The sequence below is a fragment of the Marmota monax genome, unplaced genomic scaffold (genome assembly GCF_021218885.2).
Source record: "Marmota monax isolate L192 unplaced genomic scaffold, Marmota_monax_Labrador192_F-V1.1 WCK01_AAM20220418_F8-fsc00003, whole genome shotgun sequence".
Taxonomy (NCBI): domain Eukaryota; kingdom Metazoa; phylum Chordata; class Mammalia; order Rodentia; family Sciuridae; genus Marmota; species Marmota monax.
In genome coordinates this window covers 3,645,265-3,671,032 of record NW_026694084.1, presented here as the reverse complement: position 1 = coordinate 3,671,032, position 25,768 = coordinate 3,645,265, and the positions used below count along the sequence as shown (strand labels likewise).

Sequence of the window (25,768 nt, the reverse complement as noted above, 5' to 3'; positions counted from 1 at the left end):
ACAGTTCACAATAGCAAGACTGTGGAACCAACCTAGATGCCCTTCAATAGACGAATGGATAAAAAAAATGTGGCATTTATACACAATGGAGTATTACTCTGCATTAAAAAATGACAAAATCATAGAATTTACAGGGAAATGGATGGCATTAGAGCAGATTATGCTAAGTGAAGCTAGCCAATCCCTAAAAAACAAATGCCAAATGTCTTCTTTGATATAAGGAAAGTAACTAAGAACAGAGTAGGGACGAAGAACAGGAGAAGAAGATTAACATTTAACAGGGATGAGAGGTGGGAGGGAAAGGGAGAGAGAAGGTAAATTGCACGGTAATGGAAGGAGACCCTCAGGGTTATACAGTGGAGGGGGTAGAGAGAGAGGAGGGGAGGGGAGGGGAGAGGTGGGGAGGGGGGAGGGTGGATGATGGGAAAGGCAGCGGAGCACAACAGACACTAGTATGGCAATTTGTAAATCAATGGATGTGTAACTGATGTGAATCTGCAATCTGTGTATGGGGTGAAGGTGGGAGTTCATAACCCACTAGAATCAAAGTGTGGAATATGATATGTCAAGAAATTTGTAATGTTTTGAACAACCCACAATAAAAAATTAAAAAAAAAAAAATAAATAAAGGCAGAGTAGTTGAAAAGGAAAAAAAAAAAAAAAAAAAAAAAAATTTAGTCTCATTCATACCTTGGTGCTCTACATGTGTTCTTATTTGAAAAAATATTACATACCACATGATCCAGCAATTCCACTTTTAAATATATAATATATAATTTCCCCCCCAAAAGAAATTAGTATGTTGAATAGATATCTGCACTCTCAAAATTCATTTCAACAATATTCACAATAACCAGCTATGGAATCAAACTAAGTGTCTATCAATATCAGTGGATAAAACTATTCAGCCTTTCAAAAGAAGAAAAACTATAGGCTGGGAATTTAGCATATGCAAGACCTTGGGCTGATCATCAGCACCTAAATAAAGAAATAAATACATATACTGTCATTTGGGACATCATAAATGAACCTAGAGAACATTATACTGAATGACATATGTGAAGCATAGAAAGATAATTACAGTATAATCTCATACGTGGACTCTAAAAACATAATAGAATTCATGGAGAATAGAGTGGTGATCACCAGAGGAATGGGGTGGGGCTGGGCGATTTGTAAAATGTTGGTGAATGGATACAGAATTTCAGTTAAGGAGGAATAAGTTCTAAGACTGTAAAACATGGTGTCTGTAGTTAATAAAAAATACTGTATTCTTGAAAAATGCTATTAATTTCAAATATTTTCACTATGAAAAAATGTGAGGAATTCCATAATGTGTATAATATATCAAAATAGCATGATGTACTCCATAAATATATATATTTTTGTTAATTACACAGTAAGTGAAGAAAAGAAAAATATAGGTTTTTATTTCAGACTATTACACAATATACTTTCCCTCAACTTGTTGTGTCACTGTTAATTAAATCAGTGGTCAAAATGTAATTTTAAATATTTCCCAATGTTATAGACATTGAAATAATAACTTTGTAGAGTTCCAAAAATGTTTACAGTGATTATTGTTACTCTACTTCAGTTGAGTTTATATAACTTATGGGTGATAAGAAATTTATCTTCATTGTATTCATGATAATGGTAGCCCCTGACATGTGAACTAAAAAGTTTCTAAAATGCTAACATAAGCTTAATCAAAAATTCTTTCATACTACTTAATAAATCTGATTTTCTTGTACCTTTTTAAAAAACGATCCTAACATTTAAACATTAAAGTCATCTCTAATAATGTTTTGTTTGTTCGTTTGTTTTAATTCTGATTCATTTAGCTCCTAAAGAAATAACAGAGTCCAAGGGACAAGAAGAGGAATCTGAGAGCCTCGTTAAATATTTTAATGTTGTTTGGTGTAAACCTTCAAAGAAAAAACACAAAAAGTGGGAAGGTGATGCTATTCTTATTGTAAAAGGAAGGTCATTTACATTGAAAGATTTGGATGGCAAAGACATTGGAAAAGGTATTATGATATTACCTAATGTTTATGAATTGATCTAAAATTAATGTATATTTTTGATTATAAAATTGAAATATAATTGGGCTTTATAAAGTCCATATTCATGCCATATTATGTATGATACATAAATTATTTCATATTAATCAGTTATCCTAACTATCTTAGGATCTGTGTTAGCTCAATAAGATAAATTCAACTTATGGTTTCATTTTCTCCAAAAATGGTCAGCCAATTATATATAGTTATTTTGTCATACTTATAAGATTAAGCAGTTTATGTTGATATCCTTTTTCCTCTTTTTTTTTTTTTGTGAATGGTTAGTGATTAAAAATTTTTAAAGGGTGTTGATAGCAAAAGTTGAATAATAGAATTTCAGTGCTATGCAAGAAAATTTTGGGAAACAGAACAAGGAAATAATGGTTAGGCTTACATAGATTAACACATCTAAATTGGAGGTTACCATTTGTGTTATAAAATGTTTCCAGTGTAATTGACCCTAGTACAAGTTAGCCTATACATTCAAAATGCTTAATATTATATTAAGCTTGTGTAAATGAAGGAGCATATTATTATTTGCATTGCTTCCTATTGTTCAATTTTTAATGTGGCCAAATTATAAAATCTGTTTTACATGTTCATTCCTTCACTTAAAATTATTGTTTGTAGCTGGGTGTGGTGGCATACTCGTGTAATCCTAGCATTTTGGGAGGCTGAAACAGGAGGATTGTGAGTTCAAAACCAGCCTCAGCAATAACAAGGTGCTAAGCAACTCAGTGAGACCTTGTGTCTAAAAAACAAAATAGGGCTGGGGATGTGGCTCAGTGGTTGAGTGCCCCTGAATTTAATCCCTGATATCAAAAAAAATTAATTGCCCCTGGGTTCAATACCCCCCTCCCCCACAAATTTTTTAGTAACATATGTGTGCCAACCACTATGCTAGGAGTAAAGAATTAAAGGTTATTTTAATTTAGAGTTTAGTGGGGATAATGCATTTAATAATTAGGATACAATAAAATAATTGTTTCAATAAATTTTTATTAGGTGTAGTGATAACATAAAAGGACCATTTAATTTAGCTTAGGAGACTTAGGGATAAGCTCATCAGATTTACTGTTTAAGAAATATATATTGAAAGTATATATTTGGGAGGTCACGTGAAAGGGGCTTGTGTAAATGGAAGAGCATATACAAAAGGCAGGAAAGAATTGAAATTAATTTGGTGTTTCAGAAATGTAGCGTATGGAAGGGTAGTGACACAGCGATAAGGGTTGAAATTGAACTTAATGATCTGCAACAGAATGTTTTATTTATTATAAAAACAGGAGGCAGCTACTATGTATACAATATTTAGTAATTAGAGGACAGTACTCATTTCATGTTGTTAAGGTAGATTGGGGCTAGGTTTTTCAGCTAGAGAGGTAAAATTCTCAGAATTAACTCTGTAATATCTTACAAGGTATCATATACATAGTTTTGTGTATGTATAGTTTACAATAAAATGATCTTTTATTTGCAGGTATAAAAGTTAAACTGGTGGGTTTTTAACCCTGGTCCTGCAAGTAGAGTCAACTGAGGTGCTTTAAAAATTCTAATGCCTGGGCTCTAAACTCTGTGGCTCTGATTTAGTTGATGAATAGGTAAAGGGACTGGTCATAGGTATGTTTTAGGTTTCCAGGTGATTCTAATATCCAACTATGAGAACCAGTTATAAACAATGAAGGGGATTATATTGGTTTTCAAATTAAAACATCTAACTATAAGACTTGGCTCTCCTAATTATAGCATTAATAAGAGCTTTAATTGGGAGCTAATTGTGCAAGTGACTGCCTATAAACAAGCAGATTTTCTTTGAAATAATTGGATATATAGGATTTAAATTTGCTATAGGGATAGTTGCTAAGAAAACCAAAACTGGAACACTAAAATTATTTGTAATTGTGATAGGGCAGTCAAGCTCAATGGCCACTATTATACCATATCCAGAAACAAAGCAAAAATGAAAAACAAGGGTGGAAAACAGAGGGTAACAGTTAAGAAAGTCTTCAGGTGTTTGAAAGAGCCATTACTGTGGACCAATATAAAATGAGAGATTCTGGAATTAAAGAATTTTAAATATATCCTCATGCTTATTCCTGTCTTTCATTTTCATGTAAAACTGAGTTTAAGAGTAATTGGATTCTATAAGAATAAAAGCTAAAACTATAATCTTCATTAATGTGGAGAGGTCAAGACCATTGCTGAATCAGAATGAAGTGAAGGAACATCACTAAACATATTTGGAACGTCAGCTTAAGCACAGGTTAAGCATTCCTTATCTCTACAACATTTTTGAGCATCATATAGGTGCTCTAAAGATTTTGGGTTTTGGACTTTTTAGATTTAGGATTTTTGGATTAGAGATGTACAACCAGTAAAGTCTTTCTACTTAAGAATATTAAAAGTAAAACATACTTTACCATAAATAATTTTAAAAATATTAATTAAAATGAAAAAATATTAAACACTTTTAAAAACTGGTTCAGATAATAAATTTAAGATGAGTTTTATTGGGGCAAATTGTAGAATTTTCAACTAATAATAAGGGTCATATTTTTTGAAATATGACAGTCTATTAATATTTTTTTAGAAACTTAAGAACAGTTTATGATATACACAGTTCCTGCCCTTTGTGATGGCACAATAACTATACATTTCATATTTTGACTCACTTGATAGGAAAGTATGAGAGTCTAAAATTCTGTCTAGTTAATGTTCATTTTGAGCAGACTTGTTGAATTATTTATATTTATATCCCATCAGCACCCTACATATGGCAACACTTAAATGTTCATTAAGTTAATATTAATTTAAACAATATTATAAAATATATCACTATAATTATATAATTAAAGAGCTGTAACTTGTAATATCAAAAGCTTCTTGCCACAACTGTATTTTAACTTTGCTATCTCAGTACACTCACTACTAGTTGTGGTAACCAATACTTTTATTGCTAATTCTTCAGATTTCTAGCTATTTCTAATTGGAAACAGATATCATAGTGTCTCTCCAGAAAAAAAAAGAGAGTTCATGTAGCCTATTACACTATTTTCTTGGCTTGATGTTTTCAAACCAAAGCAGCCTTGTTTTTGTTAAAGCGTGGCTGATTTTCATAGTCGTAATTTCTTCTGACTTTAGTTTTTCCCTAATGAAAATAAAAATTATGTTTCATTTGGGCTAACACATTGTACAAGGTTAAAATATATGCAGAGTTTTCATCCTGTATTGTTTTGGAAAGGTGGCTGTAGTATCACTGTCATCTTAGAATGTTAGTTCAATTAATTTGTTTTTTCTTTCTCAACCTAAAGGTATTGGACATAAATTCAAAGAGCTTGAAACAGTCGAAGAGGGCCAAACACTGATGATTGCGGGAAAAGAATTGGAAATCGTGGGGATAATCCCTCCTGATGACTTCAACAGTGGCAGATGTTTTCAGCGTGGGGGAGGAAGTCCTGCTATCCCACGTTCTCAAACTGCCAGAAAGTGCTTTTCTAACCCTTTCAAGAGTGTGTGTAAACCAAGTTTAAAGGAAAATAGACAGAATGGTTCCCCAAATTGCAAACCACGCCATGATCCATATGCACCAAGTGAGAGTTAAAAAATAATTTGAATATTCTGTTTTTACTTTCAAAATCATTTTTGGTATATGAATTAAAGTTTAAAATTTTGTTTTGTAGTGTTCAACTGAAATACATATTTTCCTTCATATATTCAATCTTACACAAGGGATAATGTTGAAGTCAAACAATAAGAGTTTGGTAATTATTTAATATGTAAATGTATAATCCAGAAATATAGTAATCAAAATATTATACATGTGTTGAAGGAAAAATACTAACTGTAAATGTGACATACACAAAAGTATAATTTTAAAAAAATATTTTTTAGTTGTAGATGAACACAATACCTTTATTTTATTTATTTTATGTGGTGCTGAGGATTGAACCCAGTGACTCACACATGCTAGGCAAGCACTCTACCACTGAGCCACAACTGTAGTCCCACACAAAAGTATAATTTTGAATGAAATTTGCCTTCTATAGAAAGGAGAAAAAATAGTCAATTTATAGACCAGAATTATAATTATGCTTTGAATAGCATATGCTTTGATCACATGTCTTAGTGTATGAAACTGTTGAATGGTATGATGCCATGCAAAGAAATCAAGTTTCACCTGTAAAATTCAGTTCAATTCAGTTAATGTTCACATTAATGAATTTCATTTTAAAAACTTCACTTTATAGGGCCGGGGTTGTAGCTCAGTGGTAGAGTGCTTGCCTCCCATGCATGAGGCCCTGGGTTCAATCCTCAGCATCATATATATTTAAAAAAAAAAAATCCATTGACAACGAAAAAATTAGTTTAAAAAAATTATCCATTTTTACTTCCTAATCCCTTGCCTAATTAACCTCAAAGATGAAAGCATTTTTACTTAGACTCCTGGGAAGATCCACAGAAAAATTGTCCTCTGGGTGATTGCTAATGGTAAACATGATCAAAACTCTCATTTTGATGTGACTGTATATTTCTACATGGATGAATTTAAGCTACTGGAACCTATTTCTCTCTCTTTTTTTGGTACCAGGAATCGAACCTTTTTATTTTTTGTTTTGAGACAGGTTCTCACTAAGTTTATGAAGGCCTTGCCAAGTTGTTGAGTCTAGCTTTGAATTTGTAATCTTCTTGCCTGAGCCTCCTGAGTTGCTGGGATTACAAGTGTGAACCACCACACCTGGCTGAACCTATTTCTTTTGTTTTCATCTCCTTACACATCTCTTTTTTATTTTTTGTATCTAATTCAATTTTTAACCATGATATAAACATGCAAATTCACCCCCCAAATAAGTTTGATGGTTTTATTATCTTACCTCAGATTTATCATTTGAGACTTGCCTTATAGTTTTATTTGCTTTTGCCTTTATGATGGTACTTTATTAAAACCTTTAAACTCTCAGCATAATTATGGAGAATTACTTTTTTTTCTCCCACTTCCAGTACTGAGGATTGAACCCAGGTATGCTCTACTACTGAATTACACCCCCAGACTTATTTTGGTTTTTCATTTTGTGACAAGATCTCACTGAGTTGCCAGGCTGGCTTTGAACTTGCTATCCTCCTGTCTCAGCCTTTCTAGTGACTAGAATTACAAGAATGTACTACTGTGTACAGAGAATTAATATTATTATTCAATTGTTTATTTCATGTGGCTTTGCACAGGATCATGAATTTGTCATTTATGAATGTAATAATTAACTTTAAGCAAATAATGATAGCTTAATCATGGAAAATGTATGATGTTCACTTCTGATAATAGGGATAATGGTCATTTTTTGTTAGTATATGTAGGACTGAAAATAAGAAAGCCTTTATGCTAAGTTTGGGGAATCTTTAGGATGTGAAGCCATAAGCATTGATAAATGCATCTTTGCAAAATTCTAACTTCAGGTGAAAGTAGTTCTCTACTCTGAATACTGAGCTAGTGAATGTTGTAGCTTACCAAGTTTCTTATTAGACAAGAGTGAATTAGTGGTTTCGAAGCAGTCTAGAGCATATGAAGTTTGGGAAGCTTTTTGTAATTCTTTGAATGAAATCATATAATGGTAAGGTGTGAGAGTTTCTTTTTTGGTTTTGTAATCTTGTTTAGCATCAGTATTACTAAATATCATGTGTTTTTTTTTCCATAAATGATGGCAAGAGTTCTATCTTGGGAATTAATGAAAACAAGATAAGTGTAGTTGCTGACAAAGTGAAATTACATTTATAATTATGCTTTTATCTTTATTTTAAGATTCCCTCGTTATGCCACTACCAGACAAGAATCACCAGTGCATGTTCAATAAGAACAATTTCCCTCTTGTGGAGGTAGTTGTTGATCCTCACCTTGTATATCATCTTCGCCCACACCAGAAAGAAGGAATCATATTCCTTTATGAAGTTGTAATGGGAATGAGGTAGGAAAAGAAGTCATTTGTTTAGTCTAATTTGAGTTTTGATTTACCCTGTAACATAAAAATGCTTTTCCAAGAATAGCTTGATAAGAGGAGTCTAAAGGGTACACTGTGAATTTTAGTTGGTAGGAAAGGTAAGTGATACTTAATGAGTATATTTATTTCAAAAGTGGTTTTTGATGGATGCTGTGTGCCAGAAACCCTGCGAGGAGGTAATCATATAGGACTTAGGACCATGGTCCTTACTCATAAGTGGTTTTTAAAATATTTCAACATTAAAGTGATAGAATAAGAGGGCTGGGGTTGTGGCTCAGCAGTAGAGTGCTTGCCTCGCATGTGCAAGACCCTGGGTTCGATCCTCAGCACCACATAAAAAAAATAAATAAGTGAAATAAAGGTGTTGTGTCCAACTACAACTAAAAAAAAAAAAGTGATAGAATAAGAGCTTGCTACTAGTATGATAAGGGGTTGGGAAGCAAACAAGAAACTCTTAATTTTGCTTCGAAGAATTTTGGGGAAAAGATTTTCTTCTATTTCACCTCTATTTTTTAAAAAGGGAACAAAGTACCCTCCCACTTTGAGGTTTTTCTTATTAAGGAATAGTAGCATCCTTAAAGTTATAAGACACACATCTACACAGCAGAAAGAAGAAGAAAAAGAATCAAAGGCTCCAAAATTAAATACCACAAACATCTTGGAATATTTCCTTGTTTGTTTTGTTTTGTTTTTAAACGCAAAGGCCTTTGATTTTTATATTTGTCATTTAAAGGTAATGATAAATGTACATTTTCCCCAATTCGAAGAATCCCGTGAATGATAGGAAATACTGTCTCCCAGAAACTTTTAGCTAGATTTAAGTTCTCACCTCCTCCTTTTGGAGATCTTATCTTAGTTGGCCTAGGAATCATCTTTTTCTTTCACCTTCTGAATCTAATTGAGGCTGAACTTAAAAAAAATTATATATATATATATATATATATTTTTTTTTTTTTAGAACTTTATAGTTATGCACAGAAGTTGGTTTCATTCTGACAAACTCATACATGCATGGAATTCGCTTTCAGTTCAGTCTTCCCCCCCACCCCCCACTTTTCTCTCTGGTCATTTCTCCTCTCTCCCATTCTGCTTCTTCTGCTACTTCCTTTTGCTCATTGATTAATTTGTATTTGATTGTTTTTTTTCTACCAGTGCATAAGGTGAAGTTCCCTTTTGTATGTTTATATATGCACATAACCTGATTTTTTAAGAATTCATTCTGCATTACCTCTCTTTACCCATCCTTCCACTCTCTCTTTTTTAAAAAAAATTTTTAGTTGTAGGTAGACACAATACCTTTATTTTATTTTTATGTGGTGCTGAGGATCAAATCCAGTGCCTCCCACATGCTAAGCAAGGGCTCTGCCACAACCCCCGCTCTTCTGTCTCTTCATCTCTTTCTACATTACTCATCTTCCCTTTTAAGTTATCTTGTCTTTCTCTCCCCTTTTCCTATATTTTACTCTAATTTCTGTATATGAGAAAATATTTGACCTTTTAGTTTCTGAGGTTAAGCCTGATATTTTAATTATTTTAAGTTCCTAAATATTATTTGATTCCTAACCTTTTTTAGTATCCCACTATAGCAGTCCATAGTAAATGATGTCATATAGACATAGTGTATTGTCTGGACTATTGTAGTAACTCCTAACTTGTATTATTTCTGATTCTTCTCAAATTTAATCTTCATATAGATACCAGCTTGAGTTTTCTGCACAACAATTCTGAACAATCATTCCTTACTTAGAATTATTTGCAGTCCAAGAATTCAAAACAATGTGTCCCAATCTCTGATTCTTATTCATGTGATCCATTTTGTGGTGGTAAATGGACAAGATTTAAATTAAGAAAAAAATTTTTTTAGTTGTAGTTGGACATAATATCTTTGTTTTATTTATTTGTTTTTATGTGATGCTGAGGATCAAACCCAGAGCCTTGCACATGCTAGGCCAGCACTCTACCCCTGAGCCATAATCCCAGCCCCATAAGTTAAAAAATTTTAATAGTAGTATATTTCATTAATGAATTATTAGAAAAAGTAGCACTTTAAATTTTAGGTTTCACAGATAAAATATACTTAAAATTTTTAAAAAATATTTATTTTTTTAGTTTTAGGTGGACACAATATCTTTATTTTATTTTTATGTGGTGCTGAGAATCGAACCCAGTGCCTCACACATGGTAGGCAAGCACTCTACCACTTGAGCCACATCCCCAGCCCCTAGAATTTTTTTTCAGATCAATTTGTTAAAAGTGAGTTGACTGGGCTGGGGATACAGCTCAGTCGGTAGAGTACTTGCCTCGCCCTGGGTTCAATCCCCAGCACCACCAAAAAAAAAAAAAAAAAGTGAGTTGATTAATGGGCTGAGATTGTAGCTCAGTAGTAGAGCACTTGTCTAGCATGTGTGAGGCTCTGAGTTTGATCCTCAGCACCACATAAAAATGAATAAATAAAGGCATTTTGTCCATCTACAACCAAAAAAAAATTTTTTTAAAGTGAGTTGGCTTAAAGAAAAATAACATAGTAGTACATATACAGCAAAAAAGAATGATGGTCATCATGAAGGACTGATGTTTGGGAAATCCTTATCTACAAATATAATCTAAGCTTTCAGGGTGCATATCCTCATCTTCTGTCTTTTAACTACCTAGCCAGCTTTGTATTTCTGTATTTTCTCTCTTGGAATTCAGTTCAAGATCCAACTGAATGCTGATTGAATATAGTAAATACCTGTTTACTCTTTAAAATTCTGTGCAAGGTACATCTTCTCTGTGAAGTTTTCCTGCTCTCTTTTCTTCCACCTTGAAAGGGTGGATTTCTGTTTTCTCGCTGCTATCATTATTCATTGAAGTCTCATTTGGTCTGCATTGGCCAGTTGTTTATCTAAAAAAATGGAGACTTTACTTCATGTTTGTAATTTTTTCTCTACACCTTGAAATAGAAAGCATACATAAAATTATTTATTGGTTCTTATTTCTACTAATAAGAAATATCATTAGCTATTAAAGTATATTTATAATTTTGGTAATATCTTTAATTCCCTTGGACTTTGTTACTTTTAAAAATATAAAGTGATATAAAATGCATGATTTTATTATTAAATTGTATTAATTTAGTTGAACTGAAGAACAGCATACTTTTATTAAATTATATGAATCTGATCAAGTATTTATTAATTTTTTAAATAGTATTTAGATCTGTTTTGGTTGAGGATTTCATTTTCTGCCAGACAGTGATAAATTCTTATTCTAAAATAAACTTATTTATTTTTAATAAATTCAGCTCAGTAGATCTTGCTGATATATTTTTAACTTTTGATATCTAATACAGAAACTGGTGAAAATTGCTCAACTATAGTGATGAGAAACACAATTATAGTTAAATTATCCAAATGTAGATATAAAATTGGGATTCATTTCTAGACTCCAAAATATGTACATATAAACAGTAACTGTTTTAAATTCAGCTTCTAATTTCAGATTATGTCTTGGTAATTTCGTTGAAAATATGTAAAGGATATAATTATCAAAGATGCAAAAGAGATGTGTTGTAAATCAGCTGATTGAAAAACCATAGATAGAGCTGGGCTTGGTGGTCTATGTCTGTAGTTCAAGCTGTTCTGGAGACTGAAAAGGGAGGATTGCTTGAGCCCGGAAGTTTGAGAATAGACTGGACAACATAGTGAAACTCCTCCATCTTTAAAAAGAAAAGAAAAAAAAAAAAAGAGGAAGAAGAGGGAAATATTGGAAGATTCTTCATAATTACAAAATATCAGTTTCTGGTTCTTGATGATTTGGGGAATATAAAATATTTCCTGTAGTTATTAAAGAAAGTAAATTATTTCTAACAGAATGAATGGCAGATGTGGAGCTATTCTTGCTGACGAAATGGGTTTAGGGAAAACGTTGCAATGTATTTCGCTCATCTGGACCCTGCAGTGTCAGGGACCCTATGGAGGCAAGCTAGTAATAAAGAAGACACTTATTGTCACACCTGGAAGCTTGGTGAATAATTGGAGAAAAGAATTTCAAAAATGGCTAGGAAGTGAAAGGATCAAGGTATTTACTGTTGATCAGGTAAGAGATTTTTGAAAGCTTAGCCTTAGTCATTCTTTAAATCTCTAGCTTTTCAAATCACTAATTCAGTTTTTAACTCTTTATGATGCAGTTTTTCAAGTATAACTCCCTAATATCTTTGCACAAAAATGGAGTCTTAGCTTACATTTTGATTTTGAGTTGTTATGGACAGAATGTTTGAATCCCTGCCAAATCCATATGTTGAAGCCTTAATCTCAATATGCAGATGCTCCTTGCCTTGCCATGGGGTTATATAATATGAATCAAAAATGCATTCAATACATGCAACCTATTTGAATATCGTATCTTAGCTTATCTTACCTTAAGCATACTGTTTGGCAAAATCATCTAATAAACAATAAAATATTGAATATCTTGTGATTTATTGAATCATGAAAAGAAGAAATAGAAGGATTGTATGAGTATGCTTTTGCACCACTGTAAAATAAGAAAATTACAAGTTAGTCATCATAAATCCAGGGACCCTTTCAGGAAGTGGGGTCTTTGGGAGGTAATTAAGCTTACATAAGGTCAGGAGAGGTCAGATAAAATTAGTGCCTTTGTAAGAAAAAGAGGAGATACCAGAACTTCCCCTCTCAACCATTTGAGGATATAGCAAGAAGGCTTCCATCTGCAAGTCAGGAAGAGGGCCCTCACCTATTATGCTGGCACTCTGATCTCTGTCTTCCTAATCCCCAGAACTATGAGAAACAAATGGCTATTGTTTAAGCTACCTAATCTGTTGTATTTTATTATCACAACCTGAGCCAACCATGACAGAAAAAGTTAACATGTTCTAGTAGTTGATAAACAAGTGTAAGAAATATTCTTTTTAAATTTGATTTCACATAGTTTCTGCTCATAGTTTGTTAAATGTTATTCTTTTTCCCTCAGGACCACAAAGTTGATGACTTTATCAAATCTACATTTTATACTGTTCTTATCATCAGTTATGAAATGTTACTTCGTTCCCTGGATCAAATTAAGAATGTAAAATTTGATCTTCTAATCTGTGATGAGGGGCATCGTTTGAAGAACAGTGCCATTAAAACAACTACAGCCCTCATTAGCCTCTCTTGTGAGAAAAGAATAATTTTAACTGGTCAGTATTCACTTTGGGGAAGACATGATGGAATTTTTGCCTAGTGAACATGTAAGATTTATAATCTGATGTTTGACATCCAAAGAACTGGTTGTGTTGAATGGAATTCATACTAATAAACCCATGTTAATTAAATCGTGATAGGATTCTGATCCTTCAAACCCTTTTGTGATTTTTCTGCAGCCCTGATTTTGAGGATTTCTGAGGAATAAACCCAACGGGTACCATAGTAAAGAATATAGGAGAGATGGGGGGCTGGGGAAGTAGCTCAGTGGTAGAGTGCACATCTCGCATGGTGAAGCCCTGGTTTTGATCCCCAGCACTGCAATAAAATAAAATAATCAATAAAAAGTAAAATAAAATAATAAAGAACTAAAATCCAAACTATGAACCAGTAATTTACAAAAAAGAAACATAAAAGAATATAGGAGATGGGGCTAGATTGGATTGCCTGTGCTTAGCTTCTGAGTCAGCAATGACATTTACAGCTGTGCAACTTTGGGCAAGTTATTTAACTTCTTTGTGTCCTAGTTTCCTTAGTGAAACAGGGGTATGGTGTCATCTACTATATAGTTATTCTGATGTTTAAGTTATTCTGTGTAAAATTCTTGGGACTACCTGACATGTGGTAAACATTTAATATCAAGGTCTCCTGTGGATTAAACTCAGGGCCTTGCATGTGCTAGACAAGTGCTCTACCCCTAAGCTCCATCCCTAGCCCACTGTATTAAATATTTTCATGTCTGTGCTACGTGTGCATGGCTTATTTGCTGGCCAAACTTCTGGCCCAGATGGTCTGGAAAGGTGTGATGGACCATGTGTAAATATAAGAATTCTTTTCTACACAGTTCTTTTAAGCTTAAGGCCTAGCCTAGAGTCAGGTCTGAATTTTTTAACATACTTCTGTTTCATACCTCACCTTGGTCTTGTGCATCCTTCGTTTGCCCCTCTGGCAGCAGCAGAAAGAAGAGAATCATATTCACTCCTAATACTTACAAACCCTCCATTTTGGTAGGCTCCATTTCCCTACCATTTTCAGCCCTTCTGGCAGGAATGGGCAGGGCATGATTATTCTTTTTATTAATTTTTTTTTTTTTTTTTGTACTGGAGATTGAACCTATGGATGCTTTACCAGTGAGCTGCAAAGATCTTACTAAGTTGCATAGGGCCTCTCTAAGTTGATGAGGCTGGCCTTGAAATTCCAGTCCTTTTGCCCTAACCTCCCAAGTCTCTGGATTGCAGGTGTGTGACACCATGCCTGGCTTTTTTTTTAATTAGATCTATTCAGACTTTTAGCTTTCATTCCCATATTCACTCATTTTAAGATAGGGTGTGTGTGTGTGTGTGTGTGTGTGTGTGTTGTTGTTGTTGTTGTTGTGCTGGGAATGGAACCCAGGGCTGGCCCTTGAGCATGCTAGGCAGGTGTTCTCTTTCATTGAGCTACGTCCCCGCTCCATGATTGTTTTTACTATACAATGACCTTTTATGTATTTTTTATCCTTAGTGTATTTTCGCTCTTTTTAAAAATGTTTTCTCTTTTTCTTTTTTTTAGTTGTAGATGGACACAATACCTTTATTTTATTAATTTATTTTTATGTGATACTGAAGATTGAACTGAGGACTTCATACATGCTAGGCAAGCACTCTACCACTCACTGATCTACAACCTCAGCCCCCTTAGTGTATTCTTTATGCCTGTCAGAGCTCTTATTGGAAGTTAAAATGAGAAAGAAGGAGTGTGAATAACTGCTTGTTCCTTCTTTCTAAATCCTTAGGGTAGAAGTATTTCTTTTTTTCTTTCTTTCTTTTTTTTGGTTGAAGATGGACACAATATCTTATTTATTTATTTTTATGCGATGCTGAGGATTGAGCCCAGGGCATCACACATGCGAGGCAGGTGCTCTACCACTGAGCTACGGCCCCAGTCCAGAAGTATTTCTTAAAGCAACAGGGAACAGAAAATTCCTTTTTTTTTTTGACTTGAGGTAAGGAAGGAGCCCATCTTTAAGTAATCCATAGTCATTTGACATCCAGTTTATGTAGAAATTTTGTATTAACCATTATCAGAGATAATTTTTAAAACTACTTTTTAAAAAATAACTTTGACTCAGGAGGCTGAGACAGGAGGATGACAAATTTGAGGCCAGCCTCAGATATTTATTGAGTCTTTTTAGCAAGTTGGTGAGACCTTGTTCAAAATAAAAAGAAAAGAAGGGCTGGGGATGTAGATCACTGATAAAATGCCCCTAGGTCAACCTAATCACCAAAAAATAAAAAATAAAATTGAGAAATGTTACATAATCTTTTTTTTTTTAATTTAGTCACTTGTCACTTAAAGATGAAAAAGATGAAAAACAAACAAACAAAAAAGACCAGAGTAAAATATCATAGTTATGTCTATCCTCAAGATTTAATAGGTGCTCAACAAATGTTTGAAAGTAATAGTGATATGGAAGCCAAAGAACGGAAAGGCTGGTATTGGTTATTTATAAAATGTTATTTTTAAAGGAGAAAAGGAAATGGGGAACAGAAATCTTATGTGATTTTCATGTCTTTGACTGTTCAAGCAACTGAGTCGATTCTTCATTCTTAATTCCCAAAGCCACAGTTCACACTTCTTGACTAGCCTTTGATCTTGATATCCTTAGGACTGGAAAAGAATTTAACTGTCTTATGTTGGAAGAGAAAAGCAGATGATTTCTTCTGATTGCTCAATATGGGGTCAATATTGCTTATTTAAAGAATAGTTGTAGCTATAAAATAAAAAAGATTAGCACTAGAAGTGATGAGTAAAAGAAATAAAAAAGAGGAGTAGGAAATAAAGGTTATTAAAAAGTATTGAAGGTCAGGAGTGAAAGTAAAATATTCCCCTACTTGAAAATCAGACAATTTTCTTTGGTTAAAGATGGAAAGTTTTATATTCTTGATTACAAGCAAATACCAATTTAACTAGCATTCCATACTAAATTTAATCTTTGCAGTAAAAAAAAAAAAATGATTCTGGGACTTCATTCAGAAGGAATGTCCTGGTGGTGATTAGTGAGATAGTTTCTTTTGAGTGGTAGTGTTGTCCTCTGAATCCTTAATTTGTGAGTCTTGAGATTCTTTCTGCTTTCCTGTCCTTGTCAACTCAACCCCCTGAGCTCTAAATTTAGGAGAAAACTAACACTAACTTCCAAATTGGAAGTACTTACTCATAGTTGATTTTTGTATCCTTAGATTTGCCTGAAAGAAATTTTGGTTTTGTTTTCTGGTATTATCCATCCAAGTGCTATGGAAAGCGTTCAGTTAATATTGACTAGAAAATGGTTAGGATTCAGATTGAATACAGTTTAATAATTAGTTTCCGAGGGTCACCATAACAAAATACCATAGATTGGGTTGTTTAAACAACAGTTACTTATTTTCCTACAGTTCTTAAGACTGGAAGTCCACATCTAGGCACCATTGTGTTATATGGATTGGCTACTTTGATCCTTACAACCCGAGGAGCTACTCTGTAATAAGAAACTGGTAGAAGTAATTTGCTCAGGGTCACTTAGGGAAGAAATGATGCAGGTAGGATTTGAACTGAAGCAGTCAGACTCCAAAGCCTGTACTCAGCCACTATGCTGTGAAAACCATAGATAAAAATTTATATGATTATTCATATTTTTAACTTGATTTGACCACTCTTTATTAGTTTTAAGGAAGTTGCTTGTATTTATTCCTCTTAAGAAAGAGAGTACAAATTGCTTTAAAGACCTTGATTATAAAACAAACTTGACTTTCTCATCACTTTTATCTTGCCTTAGGTACTCCAGTTCAGAATGATCTGCAAGAATTTTTTGCATTAATTGATTTTGTAAATCCTGGAATATTAGGTACTTTGTCATCTTATAGGAAAATATATGAAGAACCCATCATTATGTCAAGAGAACCTTCTGCTTCTGAGGTATAATTTACTTTAACAAAAAAAAAAAGAACTGTATACAGGGCTGGGGTTGTGGCTCAGAACTACAGCGCTTGCCTAGCATGTGTGAGGCACTGGGTTCTATCCTCAGCACCACATAAAGTAAAAAAAAACAAAAACAAAAACAGATTGTGTTCACCTATAACTAAAAAATAAATATTAAAAAAAAAACTATATACAAACAGGCAAAGTGGTGCACACCTGTAATCCCATGGCTGCTCAAGAGGCTGAGAAAGGAAGATCATTTGAGAGCAGGAGTTCAAGGCTAGCCTGGGTAACATAGTGATACCTCTTAGAAACATAAAAATTTTAAAAATAGTGTATATCTGTTGCATATATCTTGTGATCTGGTAATGCTACTTTTAAGAACTTATAAAGAAATAGCAAAGGTTTGTTAAAATATTCTCCTGTAAGGGTAGCAAATTGGAAACAGAAAGGAAACTAAAAGAAAACAAACATTTCAAAAGATAGAACTTTATTGTCTATCAATTGAAATTGTTATAAGTTATTGATTATAAAAAAAACACACCCTTGGGACTGGGGTTATGGCTCAGCGGTAGAGCACTCGCCTCACACGTGCAAGGCCCTGGGTTCAATCCTCAGCACCACATAAAAATAAATAAATAAAATAAAAAGTCACCCAAACAAACAAAAAACCACACCCTATTTCAGAGAAGTTAAATGTATGAAAATAATATTGTTTCAGATTCATAAACATAGTAATTTGTCAACAAATATTTATTGAACATATTCCATGAGCCAGGAACTATACAAAATAATAGTTTATGTGAATTTTTTTTTTTTTTTTGGTGATGCTATGGTTTGAACCCATGGCTTTGCGTATGCTATGCAAGTGCTCTACCACTGAGCTACACCCCCAACCTGGTTTATGTGATTATTTAGTAGCATGGAAAATGTTCATGTTCCATTATTTAAAAATAAAATCATATTAGTTAATTTATCCAACAGATATGTTAAACATTGTAAGTGGGTCAAAGGCTAAGTGCTAGACACTGGGAGATAGATAATGAGCCAAATAGATTGGTTCTTTGTTTGCCTGAAACTTTGTAGTTTGAGATCCTATTTTTGTTACAAATAAAAGTTAATCATTATATTTGTGTATTTATGTAGAGAAACAGGACTTAGAAGATATACATAAAAATCTTTACAACAATGCTTGTTTCTGGTTGGTTAAATTTCTTATTTTTGCATGAATGTAATTTCTGTCTTTCTTAGTGCATGTATTACTTTTGTAATAAAAATTAAACATTGTTTTAAAATACAAGGAAAAAATTTCTGATTCACATAGGAACAAATATATACATATGGGATTTATTTTATACTTTCCTGTAAAGTTCTGTATGCTGAAAAGTTTATATAGAGAATTTTTAACATATTTTGATGATACAGTTGACTTAAGATGTACTGTTATTTAGTAAGCAATGTATAATGATTTGTAAAGCATCAACAGTATCTTGTGCTATGAATTTCTTGTAAGCTTAGTTTTAGGATCAATACTTTGTCAAAATATTTGCTTCCAAGAGAAGCAATCAGAAAAGTGTGGTGGTACATGCTTATAATCCCATCTACTTGGTAGGCTGAGGCAGGAGGCTTGCAAGTTTGAGGCAAAACTCTTGGTGAGACCCTGTCTCAAAAAAAAAAAGGGGGGGCCAATATTTGGCTCAGTAGTAGAGTGAGTTCAATCTTCACTGCAAAAAAAAGAAAAAGAAAAAAAAAAGGATTTTGTTTTTGTTTTGTTTTGTTTTTTTGCTGTATCAGGTCTTTGTTGATAATTTTAATATTATTTTAATATTCTCTTTTTCCATAGGAAGAAAAGAAGTTAGGAGAGAGACGAGCAGCAGAACTTACTTGCCGTACTGGACTTTTTATCCTTAGAAGAACCCAGGAAGTCATAAATAAATATCTTCCACCTAAAATAGAGAATGTTGTCTTTTGCCGACCAAGTGCACTACAGATTGAACTGTATCGAAAGCTGTTGAATTCTCAGACTGTCAGGTTTTGTCTTCAAGGGTTGTTGGAAAATAGTCCTCATCTAATATGTATAGGGGCTCTTAAAAAACTGTGCAATCACCCCTGCCTTTTGTTCAACTCTATAAAGGTAAGTAGGATATGAAACAGTGTCAGGAATATCAGATGAGGGTTGTATGGTATGTGAGTCCAAGAAGGCAGGTTGGGCTAATTCCTGAGCTTACATATATGGGTTTTTGAAAAGTTCTGTGGACTTTCCATGATGGCTGTGCTATCACGCTTCTCCAGCTTTCTACTTGTTCCTTGAAACATGTCCACATTCCTGGAGCTACAGTGGGGATGGGAAGAGTTTAGGCACTGCCTTAAGGAACACTTCTAATACTTTGCCATGGTGTTCTGTCCTATTTTATGTTAATATAGTCAGCTGTTTTTGTTTGTTGCTAACAAATATGAAATTTACCATTAAAAATATTTTTTTTCTCATCATAAAATTGATATCCAATTATTGCAGAATATTTGGAAAATTCAGAAAAATCACAAAAAGTAAAAGTCATCATAAGCTTTCCAGATACAGAAAATTAAATTTTGGTATTAATAACAATAGTAATATTAGCTAAAAGTTATTAAACAACTTATCATATACCAAAGACTTAAAGTGCTTTTCTAGTTTTATTTACTCTTTATAAAACTATGTGAAATAAGCACTATTATTATTATTATTCCTCCCTGGTCTCACTGTGTTGTCTAGGCTAGTATCAGACTTCTGAGTTCAAATGATCCTCCTGCCTCAGTTTCCTGAGCAGCTGAGCCTAGAGGCATATATTACCATCTGTTTTTTGATGAGAAAATAGAGGCTCAGAGATATGTATATCATCTTTATTCTATAAAAAATTTATTCTACAAAAACTTTATTCTATAAAAATTTTAATGATGTTGTGTTCACTATTTTTAAATTATTTTTTACACTAATTTGTGAACATTTTCACAAATTTAGATACCTTCTACAGGTATGATTTTTAAAAAATAACTACAAAGTTGGGCTTTTGGATATTTAATAAACTTAAGACAGTTTGGAGTATGGTAGGAGTTTTCTGTTTTGAAATTGGAATTGGGTATTAGTCCCTACTTTACTATTTATTAGTTCTTTAAACTATCAACAAGTTACATAATCAAGTTACACCTGTGAGCCTTGGATTTCCTATCCGGAAAACAGAGCCAATGATAGTTGATAATGCTCTTGTGACAATTTGATAAGAAATTATGGAAAAACCTAGCAGAATGCCTGGCCATACATGTTGCACAGTATCCATGAATAACCTGTTATTCCTAGTTCACCCTGAACCATTTTTCTTCTTTTATTTTTTTGTTGAACAGTAGAATCAAAATTTGATCAAAAAATAACCCACCAGAAAAAAAATTGTGATAAAATGCTACATTATACTTGAAGTCATTAATTATATATTTAGAAAATGGAGTGAATTCTCCAAGTTTGTCCTACAATAGATTATATTTACCTAGCTTATCATAGGACAAGTCAGCTTTGTGTAACTTTACAGAAGGCAGGATTATAACAATTTATTAAGTAACGTTTTTAAGAAACAGATTCTATACACAGTGGTAAAAATTGAACCCTTTTGCTGGGAGCCATTAGCCAAGTAGGTATGACAATTTCCTTGCCAGCGTACCCCATGTTGCTGACATGTTGCAGTGACATTGAATGTAGGTGACCTTGCTCAAGGACCAAGGCAGATTAGGGTGTTCCCGGTTTAAGATAATCGTGTTTAGGGCGTTCCCGGTTTAGGTTCCAGGTTTAAGGTTTAAGATTATTCCTGCTGGGAATAGGGCGTATCCTGCTGCCTGAGTTCCCCTTGAGTTCTCACGGGATTTAGACAGTATATTTTGGAGATAGAAGCCCAGTGGAGGTGGATTTGGGCAGAGAACGTGGATTTCCCCAGAACGTGATTGTAGACGGCTGGTGTGAGTTCAGGAATAAAGAGTTGCTGTTTGAATCTACAAGCTGTGTGGTGGCTCGTGATTGTGTGCCCAGCCAGACTGCGGCACCCTTTGGGCATGAAGCCCAGCAAAAATAGAAGCTAACAATTCCTCCTTAAAAGGAAGACTTTATGATGGCCCAGAATGTACCAGTTAATTTAGAATATCCTTAAATGATCTTGAAGAAAGCTGCAGGGGGCTCTGTGTCTTTCTCCATTACTGCCATATGGCCACAAATAATAGGCATAGGATACTACGAGCTTCAAATAGATAGGGTAGCCTCATGTACAGTCTGAGACTTATTCAGAAAACCTTCATATTGATATTGATAAGCATCAATATGAAAAGGGCTAAAATGAGCCTTCCACATGTATAAGTAAACTTTAAGCAATGGTTTCTAAATACAAATGTGTTCCTATTGAAAGATTGTTTCAGTCAAAGTGATGGATCTCTCCATGAAATATGAATAACACATGTAATAATTGTATAACAGCAATGATATTATAATGCATAATCAAGATTATTGGATTACTTGGAGTCAGGGAACATTTTGTTTAGCTGATAGAAGCCTGAATTGACAGTCTCTGTGATGAAGGTGATGAATCAGGCTGTTATAGCATAAAGATATTATCCATTAGTTGATTATTAATTAGTGGTATATATTGCAATGTTCTGGGAAGCTTTTAAAGCTGTATCTAGCCAGGCCTCAACACATAGGGACTGATTCAGAACCTCTGAAAACAGGACTCAGGCATGAGGATTTTTACAAAGCTTTCACAAGTGATTCTGATTTTGTGGTCCTGGTTAAGAACTTGTGCATTGCAATCACCTGTCTCCCTTGTAGTCTGATTTAATATTCATCAGACAACCTTCTGTTAGGGATTTGTTTTCCCATTTGGATCTTCTTTAATGGGACAGAATAGATAAACCAATTCTTTTAAATAGGTGTGTCTCATTTGCAGATCAGTAAATTTTCCAGAAAACATTGAATTCTAATTTATTCAATCTCTGAATTTGGTTAGCTTTAATCATTAGTCTGTAGAGCTTAAGCATATTCAGGTTTTTCAACATTAGACCCTGGATCTGCAGACCTTTGATGACCTTGCCAAGTCGCAGGCATTTTAGCAGACCTAACATGAAGCAGCTAGCAACCATCTCTTTCCCCTCATATGTATCAACTGATATAAATATCTTAGACTTCCAAGTATTTTTAATCCAGTGAATTTACTGAAGTATTGCTATATTAGTACTTAATTCCCAGCATGTTATACTACAGGATTCACTGCCCTTAAGATATTTCTCATACTATTCAAGAGGGAATGAAAACATTAGGAAAGTATAACAGTAACTGTTTAAATAAAGTCAAAGCTGAAATGTACTGGGAAGGGGAGAAAAAGACTGTGAATAAAATTGGGGGAATTTGCATTGGGTCTTAAGTATTTATAGAATTGAGATAATTGGCCAAAAAATAAGAATGCATTCCAGGCTGTGGGTGTAGATTGAAAAGAATTTTGAAAACAGTGATATATCTGTTAAATGTGGGAGTGAGGAGATCTGCCCGTTTGGGGAATTTAATCTAAAGAGTGAATAATCACTAATAACTTAATCTCTATTAATATGTTAGCTAGGCTGTTTGGGGGAGGAATTTCATAGATGCTGATATAACTTTGGAATAAAATTATTCTGAAGACTATTAGTAAAATAGGGGCTGGAGTAATTCAGTGGTAGAGTACCTGCCTCATATGTGTGAGGCTCTCGTTTAATCCCTAGAATGCCTTCTCCCGAAGAGACAACTATTAGTAGAGTAAACAAAAAATATTATTGTAAGAATACATTCCTCTGTTAGTCGATTGGGTAAAATTGTAACTTCCTACTAAGAAACTGGTAAGATTAAATAGACTATTAATGCTTTTTGGGTTTTTGAATATCACCTGGTAGGTGTTGTATGCAGCCACAACTTAGATGAAAAAAAGAATAGGAAGGGAAAGGAGAAAATTAAATAGAAAAAGAAGTATTGATAATGGAAAACATCAGGGTTTTGGAGAGGACAGATCTTGCACCACTTCTTGACCTTTATTCCTCTCCTTTCTTTCTCCACCCTCTACCCGCCATAGTTGTATGTGGGAAATAATTCTGCACTTGTAGGGTGGAGGTAGCAGCCACTAGGCGACCGCATTAGAACTGCTCAATAATTAACTCAGTAGGATGGATGCATGTTAGCTTTTTTCAAAAATGATCAAATCCTGACCTTTAAAGATTTCCTTAAGAATGAGCTTGGATTTTTCAGGCAGCTATTGATCTTTACTCCCCACCCTCATAATTTTAGCATTTTTGCCTCCTTTTTAAAATAAAACAAACAAGCCAGTATTAACAATCATTATTTTGAACAGGAAAAAGAACGTAGCTCAACTTGTGATGAAAATGAAGAGAGGCGCCTATGTGAAGGCTTACTGAGGGTGTTCCCTGCTGATTATAACCCTCTCCTGTTTACTGAAAAGGAGTCTGGAAAACTACAAGTGCTGTCAAAGCTCTTAGCAGTTATCCACCAACTTTGTCCCACTGAAAAGTAAGAGACCAGTTTAACAAACTGCCTATAAGCACTCGTGGAATTGTGATTGCATTATTTCTTAGTTCTCCCCTGCTTAATAAGAAAACATTAAAAAGAACATTCGTTTTTAGGGATGTGGTCAGCTCTTGGTATTTTGTGAAGTTATTTATAAATAAAATGTGTAAGTTTTATTTAAGAAAAACTAAATGTAATATATTTATATTTTTAAAAAATCTATTGATGTTTTCTGATATATAACACAACTTACTTTTGAATCTTCTTTAGAATCCTTTCTTCCTCTTTTGTCCCTTAAATGTTGATACACATCAGGGTTTTTTCTTTAAACTTTTTACTCTCAACACACTTCCTGGGTGATCTCTATTTCCCATACTTTGAACTGTCATTCTTATAATATTGACTCCATGTCTATATCTCTAGTCCAGTCCTCTCTTCTAATTTCCACATGGTTATTTCTGTTTAATTGGCATCTGAATCTATCTTGGTGTCTTAGAGGCCTTCAAGCTTCAGATAGTTGTCTAAAATTAGCTTCATCATTTTGCCATTCAAGCCTGATCTTTTCCTCATTATCCCTTGGCTTGATGAATGATATCATAATGCATGTAAAAACCTTGAAAGTTATTCAAGACTTATTTTTCTTTTTCACTTGCCTAATAACATTGTCAGTTGCTAAATCCTATTTGTTTTATTTCTTGATCTCAGGAATCCATCTCCTTTCTGATACCAAGATTTTGATTATTCTGATTCCTGATTTGGGTTGTGATCTGATCATCTTTTACGAACCACTTCCCTTTTGTTTTCAACCCCATTGCATACTCAACATTGCCTTTAGTTATATTTCTAAAATATTAATATGATCATGTCACTCCTTTTCTTAAAATATTCATTCAAAGACTCTTAATTTGTCTTGTAGAAATTTCTAAATTCTAGCATCTTTTGGGGGGAGGCTTGTTACCAGGGATTGAACTTAGGGACACTCCACCACTGAACTACCTCCCCAGCCATGTTTTGTATTTTATTTAGAGACAGAATCTCCCTAAATTGCTTAGCACCTCACTTTTGCTGAGGCTGGCTTTGAACTCTTACCTCAGCCTCCCGAACTGCTGGGATTATGGGCGTGTGCCACTGCACCCAGGTTCAACTCTAGCATCTTTGACAAGACCAATGGCCTCCTTTTCTAGTCAAACCAGTCATGGGTCCAGTTATACCAGACTATCTGTGAAACCTGTAATTTGCCCTATTTCTCACCCTGTGCCCCTTCTATGTTGCAGGTTTCCATGCCTGGTATTATCTCTGCTTCTCATTCTGAGTCCAGCCTTAGTAACTTCATGAGGCTTTTTCTCAAAATAAAAAGGGGTGGGTAAAGCGTCAGTGGTAAAGTGTCCCTGGGTTCAGTTCCCACTTTAAAAAAATTCTATCTTTGATACTTGTGTTTTGTTCCCATATTGCTGTCCTGCTTTCCCTTAGTTCTTGGTCTATTTTTCCTCTTATTTAAGACAGTGTTTTAAAGTTTTTGTTTTCTAAGAGTCTCATCTCTGCTGCTTCTTGGGACCTTAGCTGTTTTCAATAATCTCTTTCCCCAGAGGCGTATAGTTCCCTTTTGGTTTTCACAAGCCATGCCCACTGCTTCTGTGGCTTCACCAAACCTGAGATCCCAGTTACTTTAGTTCTCTGGATTCCAAGTGAGGTGTTACAGAGACCAGTCCCTCAGGCAGCATTCATGTAGGTTAGAACTTTGCAGCCACTCGGCTGGTTTCAGTTCACAGAAGGAAGCTGGGAAATGGGTTGCTGTATTCCAAAGAATCCCCCTAGCTTTGCAGCACAGGGGAAGGGATAGGGCAAGTAAAACACCAGGAACTTTCCTACTCATTTACATGTGGTTTTTCCAAACTGGTTGTTTGGATAGTTGCTGTGGATCTTTTACTGGTTTCTAGAGCTCCTGTAAAGTTATTTAGTAAGTTTCCTGATGTTTATTTAATGTTTCTGTAGAAGAGGGTTTGGAACTTTTCAAGTCTACATCTTGCTAACATCATTTGCCTG

At 34.0% G+C, this 25,768-nt stretch overlaps 1 protein-coding gene across 5 annotated transcripts in view; it reads left to right on the top strand.

Moving 5' to 3' along the window:
• Rad54b (RAD54 homolog B) overlaps nt 1–25,768 on the top strand; it is a 104,444-nt gene that overhangs the window by 69,365 nt on the left and 9,311 nt on the right. For 4 of the 5 annotated variants that reach the window (XM_046464792.2, XM_058585621.1, XM_058585620.1 and 1 more), the window contains 8 exons: nt 1,845–2,030; nt 5,375–5,653; nt 7,855–8,017; nt 11,902–12,127; nt 13,022–13,229; nt 17,024–17,163; nt 19,010–19,300; nt 23,553–23,728. In XM_046464792.2, the coding sequence (XP_046320748.1) occupies nt 1,845–2,030; nt 5,375–5,653; nt 7,855–8,017; nt 11,902–12,127; nt 13,022–13,229; nt 17,024–17,163; nt 19,010–19,300; nt 23,553–23,728 (1,669 nt within the window). Of the gene's footprint in view, nt 1–1,844; nt 2,031–4,179; nt 4,327–5,374; nt 5,654–7,854; nt 8,018–11,901; nt 12,128–13,021; nt 13,230–17,023; nt 17,164–19,009; nt 19,301–23,552; nt 23,729–25,768 lie in introns of those variants that run through there. The other variant, XM_046464794.2, reaches the window with a different exon arrangement.